This window comes from Balaenoptera ricei, chromosome 12, assembly GCF_028023285.1.
Source record: "Balaenoptera ricei isolate mBalRic1 chromosome 12, mBalRic1.hap2, whole genome shotgun sequence".
Classification (NCBI taxonomy): Eukaryota; Metazoa; Chordata; class Mammalia; order Artiodactyla; family Balaenopteridae; genus Balaenoptera; species Balaenoptera ricei.
This window is the reverse complement of record NC_082650.1, coordinates 72,568,578-72,582,279: the sequence shown is the minus strand read 5'-3', so window position 1 is coordinate 72,582,279 and position 13,702 is coordinate 72,568,578. Positions and strand designations below refer to the sequence as shown.

The window sequence follows — 13,702 nt, the reverse complement described above, 5'->3', positions numbered from 1 at the left end:
ATGGTGACACTGACCTTGCAGGGCTGTGGCAAAGATCAGCAAAGAAACAGAGAATGCCCATCCTACTGTCTAATACACAGTAGGTACTCTCACTTCTGACAATCTTCCACACTGCTTTCCAGGCTACTATCATTAAAAACGAAACAAAACAAAACAGCTGGCCCCCCAGTTAACAACAGTGCTCGTGAGGATATGGAGAAACTGGAACCCTAATATTACTAATACACTTCTGGTGAGAGTAAAATGGCACAGCTGTTGAGGAAACAGTCTGGCAGTTCCTCCAAAGGTTAAACATAGAGCTACCATATGACCCAGCATTCCCACTCCTAGGTATACACACAAGAGAAGTGAAAACATACAACCACACAAAAACTTATATACAATTGTCATAGCAGCATTATTCATAATTGCTAAAAAGTGGAAGGAACTTAAATGTCCATCAGCTGATAAGTAGGTAAACAAAATGCGGCAAATCCATACGATGAAATATCATTCAGCTATAAAAGAAGGAATGCGGTACTGATAGATATGACAATACAAAATGAACCTTGAAATTGTTACGTTAAGTGGAACAAGCTGTAAGAAAGACCCATATGGAATCGGGTAGGAAGGGAAGAAAAGTGATCAGGTCAGGACCTGTTCCCCAGGGAAGGGACACAGAAAAGGAAGGGGATTAAAAGGCTTGGAAACCCACTCTGGGGAGTAGGTGGCTAGAACCACATATTGAGGGCCACAGCCCTGGGGTCTGCCACTGGGAAGATGAGTCCCCATAGCTGGTTATAAAACCAGTGGGACCGACAGTGGGGCTGTAAGAAACCGAGACTCTGCTCGTGAAGAGTGTGCACATGTTTCCTTACTCCCGAAACAAGGTGGAGGAAGCAGAATGAAAGTGCACGGGACTCTGGCTGCTTTCCTATGACCACCCTGGCACAAGCCCTGGCCCAAGCCAAACCCCTACTCCAGCCCCTCTTGCTCCAGCACTACTCCTCTCTGGGGCAAAGATGACAATGTGACAATGCTGGGAGAGGAAAGAGTACATGCTTACAGGGAACAGAACCAGCTGGGACCCAACCCTCAGGGCTTCTGCTCCAGCACCTTGGGACTCGCTCCCACCCCTCATAGGGTGGTGTTGGCCACTGAGCGAGGAGAAGCCCTGGCTCACACCTGGCTCTGCCTTGAGCCCCTTCAACTCCAGTCCCACCTCTTACCAAAGTGATGGCTGCCGGCACACCCTGGAGAAAGACACAACTCAGGCTCACGTCAGATCCAGCTCTCCCACCAAAGCCACCAGGCACATGCAGACTGCACAGGGACACTCCCACAAAGGGGCACCCCTTCAAGATGGGAATAGGTAACTGTTTCACTTAATTTCATAGAGACAGAGAAAGTTAAACAAAATGAGAAGCCAGAAGAATTTGTTTCAAACAAAAGAACAAGAAAAACAACTAATGAAACAGAGGTAAATAATTTACCAGGTAAGAAGTTCAAAGCATTAGTAATAAGAATGCTGAAAAAGGAATAGATGAACACAGTGAGAATTTTAACAAGAAACTAGAAAATATAAAAGAACCAGCCAGAACTGAAGAATACAACTGTAATGAAAAGCACACTAGAACGAATTAACAGCAGACTAGGTGATACAGAAGAATGCATAAGTGATCTGGAAGACAGAATAACAGAAATCACCCAATCAGACATGAAAAAAAAAAAAAATTTAAAAAATGAAAACAATTTAAGGGAACACTGAGATACCACCAAGTGTACCAACATTCATATTATAGGTGTCCCAGATGGAGAAGTCAGAGAGAAAGGAGTTGAAAATTTATTTGATGAAATTATGGCTGAAAACTTCTTGAACCTGAATAAGTAATCAGATATCCAGGTACAGGAGGCACAGAGAGTCCCAAATAAAATGAACCCAAATAGACCCATACCAAGACATATCACAATTAAAGTGTTATTAAAATGTTAAAAGTTAAAGATAAAGAGATTATTCTAAAGGCAGCAAGAGAAAAACAAAGAGTCACATACAAGTGAACTCCACCCCCCAAAAGCTATCAGCTGATTTTTCTGCAGAAACTTTGCAGGCCAGAAGGGAATGGCATGATATATTTAAGATGCAAAAGGGAGAAACCTAAAACCTAGGATACTCTACCCAGCAAGATTATAATTTGGAATTAAAGGACAGATGAAAAACTTCTCAGACAAGCAAAGACTAGAAGAGTTCATCAATACTAAATTGACCCTAAAGGAAATGTTAAAGGGTCTTCTCTCAGTGGAAAAGAAAATGCTACAACAAGAAGTAGACACGTATAGGAAAATAAAAACCCCTCTAATAATGACAAATATATAGTAAAGGCTGTGGATCAACCACTTAAATAAGCTAGTACAATGATTCAAAGACAAAAATTGTATAATCAGCTATAACTATAATAAAAAGGTAAGGGATAAACATGAAGATGTAAAATATGACACAAAAACACAAAATGTTGGGGAGGGGAGAAAAAAATGTAGAACTTTTAGAATGTGTTTGAACTTAAATGACTACCAGTTTAAAACAAGTAGATATAACCATAGATCAACATATATGAACCCCATGGTAACCAGAAATCAAAACCCAACAATGGACACACAAAAACTGGAGAGAAAGGAGCACAAGCATACCACTAAAGAAAATCATCAAACCACAAGGCAAGAAACAAAAAGAAGGAGAAAAGAACAGAGAATAAGTACAAAAACCAGAAAAAAGTAACAAAATGGCAGTAAGAACATACTTATCAATAATTACTTTAAATGTGAATAGACTAAATGCTCCAATCAAAAGACACAGGGTGGCTGATTGGACAAAAAAACAAGACCCGGCTTCCCTGGTGGCGCAGTGGTTGAGAATCTGCCTGCCAATGCAGGGGACACAGGTTCGAGCCCTGGTCTGAGAAGATCCCACATGCCACGGAGCAACTAAGCCTGTGAGCCACAATTATTGAGCCTGCGCGTCTGGAGCCTGTGCTCTGCAACAAGAGAGGCCGCGATAGTGAGAGGACCGTGCACTGCTATGAAGAGTGGCCCCCACTTGCCGCAACTAGAGAAAGCCCTCGCACAGAAACGAAGACCCAACACAGCCATAAGTAAATAAATACATAAATAAATAAAATTAAAAAAAAAAAACAAGACCCATCTATATGCTGCTTACAAGAGACTCACTTCAGAGATAAAGACACATACAGACTGAAAGTGAGGGGTTAGAAGAAGTTATTTCATGCAAATGGAAACAAGACAGCTGGGGTAGCAATACTCATATCAGACAAAACAGACTTTAAAACAAAGTCTATAACAAAAGGCAAATAGGGCACTGTATAATGATACAAGGATCAATACAAAAGAAGTTATGACATTCATTAAAATATATGTAACTAATATAGGAGCATCTAAATATATAAAGCAAATGTTAACAGCTATAAATGGAGAAATTGGCAATAATACAAAAGTAGTAGGGAATGTTAATACCCAATTTACATCAACGGACAGATCATCCAGACAGAAAATCAGTAAGGAAACACTGGCCTTAAATGACAAATTAAACCAGATGGACTTAATAGATATCTACAGGATATTCCATCCAAAACCAGCAGAATACACATTATTTTCAAGTGCACACAGAACATTCTCCAGGGCAGACCACACTCTAGGCCACAAAAAAGTCTCAACAAATTTAAGAGGACAGAAATTATATCAAGCATTTTTTACGATCACCATGGTATAAACTAGATATCAATTATAGGAAGAAAAATGGGAAAAACACAAACGTGGAGACTAAATGACATGCTACTAAAAAAACAATGGGTCAATGATGAAATCAAAGAGGAAATCAGAAAATACCTTAAGACAAATGAAAATAAAAACACAACTTTCTAAAATTATGGGATGTAGCAAAAGCAGTTCTAAGAGGAATGTTTACAGTGATACAGGCCTACTTTAAGAAACAAGAAAAATCTCAAATAAACAACATAACCTACCATCTAAAGGAATTAGAAAAAGAAGAACAAAGTCCAAAGTCAGCAGAAGAAAGGAAATAATAAATACCAGAGAGGAAATAAATAAAATAGAGACCAAAAAATAAATAAATAAAATAAATAAAAAAGATCAATGAAACCAAGAGCTGGTTTTTTGAAATAATAAAGGTTTTTTTTTTTTTTTTTTTTGGTTGCATGGCATCTTAGTTGTGGCAGGCAGGCTCCCCAGTTGTAGTCGCGGGCTCCTTAGTTGAAGCATGCGGGCTCCTTAGCTGTGGCTCCAGGGCTCCTTAGTTTCAGCTCACCAGCTCCTTAGGTGCAGCTCATAGGCTCCTTAGTTGTGGCTCACCGGCTCCTTAGTCACGGCATGAAGGCTCCCTAGTTATGGCATGTGAATTCCTAGTTGCAGCATGCATGTGATATCTAGTTCCCTGACCAGGGATCAAACCTGGGCCCTCTGCATTGGGAGCGTGGAGTCTTATCCACTCTTCCACCAGGGAAGTCCCCCAAAAAATTAAGAAAATTGATAAGCCTTTAGCCAGGGGCTCATCAAGAAAAAAGAGAGAGGACCCAAAGAAACAAAATAAAAAAGAACGAGGAGAACTAACAACCAATATCACAGATAATAAAATCATAAGAGAATACTACAAACAGTTACATGTCAACAAATTGGACAACCTAAGAAATGGATTAATTTCTAAAAACATACAATCTTCCAAAACTGAATCAGGAAGACATAGACAATCTGAACAGACCAATCACTAGTAGTATAATTGAATTAGTAATCAGAAACGTCCAGCAAACATAAGTCCAGGATAGCTTCACAGGGGAATTCCACCAAACATACAAAAAGCTAATATCCTTGTGAACCTATTCCAAAAAACTGAAGAGAGGACACTCCCAAATTCATTCTACAAGGTCACCATTACCCTGATATTAAAAACAGACAAAGACACTACAAAAAAAGAAAACTGCAGGCTGATATCTCTGATGAATATAGATGCAGAAATCCTCAACAAAGTATTAGCAAACTGAATTCAACAATATATAAAAAGAATCATACACCATGATCAAGTAGGACTTACTCTAGGGATGCAAGGATGTTTCAATATTTGCAAGTCAATCAATATGATACACCACATTAACAAGTCACATGATCATCTCAGTAAATACAGAGAAAGCATTTGACAAAATTCAATATCCATTCACGACAAAAACTCTCAACAAAGTTGGTATCTAAACTCATATCGCAACGTAATAAAGGTCATTTATGACAAACCCACAGCTAACATCATATTCATTGGTGAAAAAATGAAAGCTCTTCCTCTAAAATCAGGAACAAGATAAGGATGCCCACTCTCACCACTTCTATTTAATAAAGTATTGGAAGTCCTAGCCAGAGCAATCAGACATGAAAAGAAATAAAAGGCTTCCAAATTGAAAGGGAAGATGTAAAGCTGTCAGTATTTGCAGATGGCATGATACTACATATAGAAAACCCTAAAGTCTTCACCAAAAAACTCTCAGAATTAATAAATGGATTCAGTAGCTTTGCAGGATACAAGATTAATATACAGAAATCTGTTGCTTTTCTATACACTAATAATGAACTATCAGAAAGAGTAAGAAAACCATCCTTTTTAAAATCATATCCAAAAGAATAAAATACATAGGAATAAACTTAATCAAGGAGGTGAAAAACTCATAGTCTGAAAACTATAAAACATTGATGAAGGAAACTGAGGATGATACAATGAAATGGCAAGATAGGTCGTGTTCATGGATTGGAAGAATTGATAGTTAAAATGTCCAAGCTACCCAAAGCAAGCTACAGATTTAATGCAATACCTATCAAAACATGTATGACATTTTTCACAGAACTAGAACAAATAATCCTAAAATGTATACGGAACAACTGAACACCCTGAAAAGCCAAAGCAATGTTGATAAAAAAGAACAAAGCTAAAGGTATTAACCTCCCTGACTTCAGACTATACTAGGAAGCTCCAGTAATCACAACAGTGTGGTACTGGCACAAAAACCGACACATCCATCAACAGAACAGAACAGAGAGCCCAGAAATAAACCCATGCACTTATGGTCAATTAATCTACAACAAAGAAGGCAAGAATTTACATTGGAAAAAAGACAGTCTCTTATTGAAGTAAGTGGTGCTGGGAAAACTGGATAGCTACATGTAAAAGAATGAAATTAGAACATTTTCGCACACCATATATCAATACAAAAATAAACTCAAAATGGAGTAAAGACCTAAGTATAAAACCTGAAACCATAAAACTCCTAGAAGAAACCATAGGCAGAACACTCTGACATAAATTGTAGCAATATTTTTTTGGATCTGTCTCCTAAGGCAAAGGAAACAAAAGCAAAAATAAACATATGGGACCTAATCAAACTTAAAAGCTTTTGCACAGTAAAGGAAACCATTGATAAAATGAAAAGAACCTATAGTATGGGAGAAAACAATTGCATATCATATGACCAATAAGGGGTTAATATCCAAACATCTCATATAACTCAATATCAAAAAACAAAAAAACAAACAAAACAAAAAGCCAACCTGATTAAAAAATGGGCACAAGATATATACATGGCCAACAGGCACACGAAAAGATGCTCAACATCACTAATCATCAGGGAAATGCAAATCAAAACCCCAAATAGGTATCACCTCACACCTGTCAGAATGGCTACAAATAGCAAATGCTGGTGAGGATGTAGAGAAAAGGGAACCCTTGTACACCATTAGTGGGAATGTAAATTGGTACAGCCACTATGGAAACAGTATGGAGGTTCCTCAAAAAACTAAAAACAGAACTACTATATGATTCAGTGATTCCACTCCTAGGTATATATCCTAAGAAGACAAAAACACTAATTCGAAAAGATAAATGCATCCCAATGTTCATAGCAGCATTATTTACACTATCAAAGATACGGAAGGGTTCATCAACAGATGAATGGATAAAGAAGGTGTGGTATATAGATATATGATGGAATGTTACTCAACCATAAAAAGAATGAAATTTTGTCATTTGAAACAACATGGATGGACCTGGAGGGTACTATGCTTAGTGAAATAAGTCAGAGAAGAACAAATACTGTATGTTATCACTTATATGTGGAATCTAAAAAAATAAAACAAATGAATATAACAAAGCAGAAAACAGACTCTCAGATATAGACAACAAACTAGTGGGTACCAGTGGGAAGAAAGAAAGCAGGAGGGGCAAAATAGGGGTAGGGGTAGGGATTAAAATGCACAAACTACTATGAATAAAATAAATAAGCTACAAGTATATATCATGCAGCACAGGGAGTACAGCCAGTATTTTATAATAACTTTAAATGGAGTATAATCTATAAAAATTGAATCACTGTTTGAACTAATATAATATTGTACATGAACTATACTTCAATAAAAAAAAATACAGCTGTCATGTCAAAGACCATTCATTCTTATGGGAGGCAGAAAAGAGAGCTAAACAAGTGAAATAATGAATGGTTCTAAGAGCTACATGGAGAATTAAGTACCTGGTATAAGAAGGAACTTGGTAGTTACTTTTTTACTGGATCAACAGAAAAAACCTCTCTTAGGTAGTGATTTTAAAAAGAGATCTTCACCAGCCAGGTAAAGGATAGAGGAACAGACAGCACTATTGGCAGAGGGAACAGTACCAAGCTCCTAATGTGAAATGAGCTTGGCGTGTCTGGAGGAGAAAAAAAGCATGAATGGAAAAGGGGGAAGAGCAGTGTATAGTCAGTGAGGTGGGCATGAGCAAAATCATCCAGGGTTTTGTAAGCCACAGAAAGGAGTCTGGATTTTACTCTATATGTGATGGGAGGCCAATAGAGTGTTTTCCATTGGGAGTAACAGAGTCTGATTTATGTGACAAACCACGCTGGCAGCAGTGTGGTGAAGGAACGCTTGGACGGTACGTGGGAACTGTTGCAGTAGCCTAGTGAGATGATGGTGTCCTGGCTTAGGAAAGTTGCAGTGAAAAGGGAGAGAACTAGAGGGATGATAGATATATTTTGGAAACAGGTGACAGAGCTTGATGATAGGCTGCTTGCATCCTAGAAGAATGAGTTTCTTGTGGGACAATTTACAATATAGCTTTTAAAAATATAAACTTACCTCTTTCATGAACTGTTCAAACTCTTCATCCAGCTCTTCTTTGGAATAGTGGGCCATTATCAATAATTTTCCCTTCCCAAAGTAAACATTCCGAAGTATTTACAACACTGGAAACACTAAATGGCAAGAGACAATAAACATCCTTTAAGGAAATCCAAATCACATCATAAAAACCGTCAGACTTGAACTTCAGACATTTCTCTTGATTTAGCATATACACACAATTACTGACCAGTAAATTGGACAAGAGATTTCTAATTCATTAATAAAACTGACTTGGAAAAGCAGCTTTCACAGTTTGACTTAGAGTTGAGAATTACATTTTCATTCTTAACATCCAGTTGTTAAAAAGTGGCCTCAAGAATATTTCCTAAATCTATGCATATTAGCGTGTGTGTGTGTGTGTGTGTTATTTAACATCCCTTAAACAAACCAGGGCTTCTCAAAGAAACTTTTAAAAAGTAAAAACTAGCAAATCCAAAAGACTGTTTCCCTTTTGCAAAGCGCAGGACAGAGTTTGTGCCATCTTATCATTCAGCTAGTTATTTATCAATCCATATCAAAAAGTTTTGAAAAATAGACTGTTTCCTGATATGCAGGCGTTTCCAGATACAAATTTCTGGATTAATACCGTAAGACTCAGAATCTACCTAAAACAAAGTTAATGGAGCAAATTAGAACAAATTATGTTTCTCTTAGATGGAGGGAAGGTCAACAAAAACTACGCAATGGTGACTTGCAATGCTCAACTCTCCCCAGTCTCCCTAAAGAATCCAACTTCGGATCTGCGCCAGCTTCTGGACCATAACTCCATGAGGCAGCTCCGACCTCAGCTTCCTTTTGTGGCGGCGGGAGGTGTGGAGATCTGGACAATACTTTGCTCAGCCTGCGCGGTAACACCTCCTCCCCCTCATTTGCATTTCTGTTCAGTTCAGTGTGTGGGCGGTTAAGGTCTTGGCCCCAAACTGTGGGTCAAATGCGGGTCCCACTCAGAGGGTCCCAGGCCCCAGGAAGGGCGAGTTCCGGAGTCGGCGGGAAGACAAAAACGCGCCCGCAGCGGAGCCGGGGTGGAGGAAGGGAGTGACCCGAAACTAAAGCCCTGAGCAGCGGGTCTGAGCACAGCCTGGGCCCTGCTGAACCGAGTGGGAAGCAAGTATGCACGCCTCACCTACCTTTGCTTCTGAATTCCCCGCTTTCCCGGACGGTCTCGGGTGGGGGTTGGGGGCAGCAGTTGCCAGGGTAACTGACTTCAGCTGCCAGGCTCTGGAGTCACATGACCGGAGCTGGTCACGTGGCGCGCGGGAGCAGAGGGGCAGCGGTGAGTGTCTCTTCGGCTCTACGAGCGCAGGGTGGAGTGGTCGTGGCTCAGCAGGACGATCTGGCGGGTTGGAGCCGCCACCGCTGCTGCACCAGTGGAGACTCCGTGGCCTTCTCTGGGCTCCTTGGGGCAGTGGACGGACGACAGGGTCGCGAGCGCCGTAACGGGCGTGGTGGGTGGGGCAGGTGCGCCCGTGGCTTCCTGGGAAATGTAGTTTAGCTCCCCCTGCTCCTTGTCTTTCCGCATTTCTCTTCCCTCCTCACCTCTCCCTAACATTTGCCTCCCGTGTCGTTTCAGCTTTCTGGTTTACAAGCGGAAGCCTTGAAAAAGTTTAACTTATTGGGTGATTCCCTTCACGTGCAAAGCCCTGCGTGGGCGTTGTGCGAGAACCTGTAACCTTTGATGAAGAGCTCTGTTGCCAGGATAGGGACTCTGTTCCACCACCTAGTGGACAAGAAATTGAAAATGCACAGACACACCCCAAGTCCTACCCATATCAGAACATCGCTATGGTTCCCCATTACCCCTCCTTTCCCCCCACTCTATAGCGGCATCTTACAATTACTTTCTTGGATTTTTATTTTATTTTTGCTATTCCTTCCTCTAAAAAAATAAGAACACAACGCACGTTGGAGTTTCAGAGGACAGCATTTAGGATACAAAAAGTAAAAGCGACAGCAGTTGAAAGCGTTGCTGCTGGCATACAGAGTTAAGGACCTCATCATGTCCGGCCTGAACTTTTCTTTCAGCAAGTGTTTATTGCGATACAAATGTGTACATGCCAGAACTGTGCCCTATGATAAAGATTCGAATAATAATAGAGATTTTAAAAAGCTACTATTTACTGAGCACTTTAGTTGTTAGGAGCTGTGCATGCATTACTTCACTTAATCTTTACAATCTACAAGACAATTCAATTAAGTTTATACTTTTGTTTCTAATATGTGCTGCGTGGGCGAAGACAGTCATAATCCCTGCCCTAACAGAGTCTTTGGTCTAGGGGAGCAGATAAGTGATCGGCAGTTGCAATTCTGTATGACCACTGCTATTGTAGAAGAAGTAGGGTGTGGTTGGAAGACATTAGAAGCCACCTCAACTTCTGAGAAGATGGAGAAAGCTTCTTTCTCACTGAAAATGGCCTGTCTCCTCTTTATCAACCCTTGCTGACTTCTACTCATCCTTTAGGTGGTTTAGGTTTCAATTTAGCCCCCATTTCCTCTAGGAAGCTTTCTCCACCCATCCCTACTAGGAAGCGTTTTGCAAATTCGGCCTCCTTCCCACTAATTCACACATACGTAGTAGCCTCAGATCTTCTTGGCCTCGTTTTTTACTCTCGCCACAGCTACTGGGACCACTGCCACTCAGGCTGTCACTAGCTACACACAGGTGTAGCTCGTCCGTGTGCCTGCCTGGAGCTTGCAGTGCGGACTGCTTGCTTTCTGATCCATGGGACTTTTCTGATCCTTGTGGGTAACCATTCAGCACTCAACATTTGCAACTTAGAAGTGGGGGACTTAATCTCTACAGGCCCAAGCTTGATCAGTGGGGGCTGGAGCTGATGAACAAACGATTCCCCTTACAGTGTTGATACTCATTTCATAAGACTAATCAGAATGTCCTCTGTGATCCAGAACCAGTTGTTCACAACAGAGACCAACTTGATAGCACATTCTTGTATTGGCTTTCCATCCTTCTCTACGTCATTCTCTTTGTTCATGGCTACTGCTACTTGGCAACCCATTCCTGAGTAAATTACTCTCATGCAGAGCTCTATCTCATGTTCTTCTTTCAGGCAAACACTAGGAAAGATAGATAGATCAGGATTAGCCCTGGAAAATGGACCATTAGGGTGGGATTTAGGAACTGAGTAACTCAACAGTCAGATGGCAATGACGATCCCACTGCTAATGGGAAATGGGGTGGTGATAACCATTGGAACACAGCTCTATGATTATCATATGAGGTTCATTGGGCATAGGTACAGGTGGAAAATGAAGGGTTGACTCATATACTTTGTTATACTTGAATGGTATGATGGCAGTGGTAATTATAAGGATGACTGGATTTTTATTGATTTCTTTGAATTCTTTGAAATAAGGAAAACGACTGGCTCAGGTCAGCCAAAATCGATTCAAGGCACATGGTAAATGCCAAGGGCCTCTATCAGCATTTGAGGAGATCATCTTCTGCTGCATAGGTGCAAAGGAGAATGAAGACACAGCCTCTTTGGGTGTCCTGAGTTAGGGCCCTGGTTGAAAACAGTTAAATCCTGAAACCAGGAATATAGACATTTGGGTAAATGATTCTGGGAATCTTGAATTCTCAGATTTCCCTGAACTCTCCACACTGGCAGAAGCAGTCCCATTCCCTTTGCTAAAAGAGAGCATCCTCCTATTGCCTGAAGAGCCTGCAAAGACTTAGAGACCCTCATATCAGGAAGGCAACTCACAAGACGACACTTGTCCTCTTCAGGATCCAGCCCTGCCACCACTCACCATCTCCATGCCAGTGAGGTCAGGCCAGGTCAGTCTCAGACATCTTCTGAGCACAGAAATATAATCCTTGCTCTGGGAGGAAATGGTTTACAGAAAGTGCAGGTCCCACGTTATATATACTAAAAGGAACTGGGGGAACACATGTAGGAGTGAATCTCAAGAGCGTTGAACTGGTAGGGAGAATAAAATAAGGCTGCATAAGGATTTATTGACATGGGAACACTCACTCATGCCTTGAGGTTCAACATTCTAGTGAGAAGACCTGGCGTTGGTCCTCGTCTGCTGCTGGGATGTTTCCTTGAAGCCTGAATGTGATAATGGCCAATAGGAAAATGAGGTAGACATGCTGAAATTGCTTTGGCAGAGTATTAAGGAAGATGTCAGAAGGCTCACAGAGATGGGAATGTCAGAGTAGATACCTGTGATATCTAGAACCTAGCATCTGACTTTGCTCCCCAGGAGGATTCATAGGACATTCCCTTCAGTAAGGCAAGAAGGAATTCACTGGTGAGGAAGAGGCCAGCATCTGTGAAAAAACTTGGTGATGTCTGTCCTCCACAGGTGAGAGTTATTAACAGGAGTTGCTGTTGTGGAACTAGTCTCCCCAGTATCAGTGCGGTTATGAGATTTCTCAATGACAGAGCCCATGTAGCAATACAAAACTATCAAAGGCAAGATGGTTGTAATTACTGAAATGGGCAGAAGTCTGTAGTAGCAATCAGGTTGCCTTGACCTGCAGGAATTTGTGCCAATAGCTAATAAATCATGGTGTTTTGAGGGATGAGACAAGTGGACAGCTGATTGGGTGATTACTTGATTGTGTGTGTGTGTGTGTGTGTGTGTGTGTGTGTGTGTGTGTATAACAAAGAAAAGTGATCTAGTGAGTGGAATACTAACATCAGCTATCACAATGGAAAATCCAGATCCTTCATCCAATTTCTGGATTTATTTAATTTCAACAGACCCAGATACCAAGTGTTCAAAGGGAGGGTGAGTGCCCTTGAGGAAGGACTCTGTAATGTCATAAGAATAGTTACAAACATTCTCCCTATCTTTCCACAAAGGGCCTTATGGCCGTTCACCAGGACCACCAGAGGACAAAGTAAAAGAGTTCCACAGAACTTAACTACCACCTCTTTGGGCTCCTCATTCCTGGATCATCAAGCAAAAGAGAATTAATATGTTAGTATATTTGCAAGACTAACCTACCCTTATTAACACGAAGAGCCTGGGTCACTGCCCTATGATGGAAGCAGGGAGGAATATCCGTTGGCTTGATTGATGCATCTCCTGGTGTTTTGTGCCAGGTGATAATGGTGAATTAGCATTTACAGCAACTATGCCCTGATGAAGGCAAAGCAAATCAACCTAGAGGAAGAAGGTCTGGATCTCCCTACCAGGCAAACAACCTTAGATCAGCTGAGATGCTGGCCACGGGTGAGAGAAATTTAGAATCGCTAGTGGAGAAGAGAGCTGATGACTATAAACAACGCTTTGGGACCAGCTGTGGCAGCAGGGATGGTAGCTAGTTCCCAAACCCTCTTGCAGAAGTTGTGGCTGGCTAGCACCTTGCAGTGACAGATAGGAGTTAATGGAGAGAAAATGTGGATCTGAGTAGTGCAAAGGTTCTAGTGCATCAGTGACCACTTTGTGCATCACTTAAAATTCTCTTGGCCCTGCATTCAACTGAAGTCAGTTTCTACAACCAGTTCTCATAGAC

General features: G+C 41.0%; 1 protein-coding gene across 5 annotated transcripts in view; it reads right to left on the bottom strand.

Annotated features, from left to right (window-relative positions):
• CEP162 (centrosomal protein 162) overlaps window positions 1-9,602 on the bottom strand; it is a 92,539-nt gene extending 82,937 nt beyond the window's left edge. For all 5 annotated transcript variants that reach the window (XR_009506224.1, XM_059941714.1, XM_059941717.1 and 2 more), the window contains exons 1-2: window positions 9,342-9,602; window positions 8,170-8,285 (exon numbers count right to left, since the gene is read on the bottom strand). Coding sequence is in view for 4 of the 5 variants with exons in the window: in XM_059941714.1 (XP_059797697.1) it covers window positions 8,170-8,226 (57 nt within the window). In the remaining variant the exon portion in view is untranslated. The remainder of the gene's footprint in view (window positions 1-8,169; window positions 8,286-9,341) is intronic.
• Window positions 9,603-13,702: the final 4,100 nt, after the last annotated feature.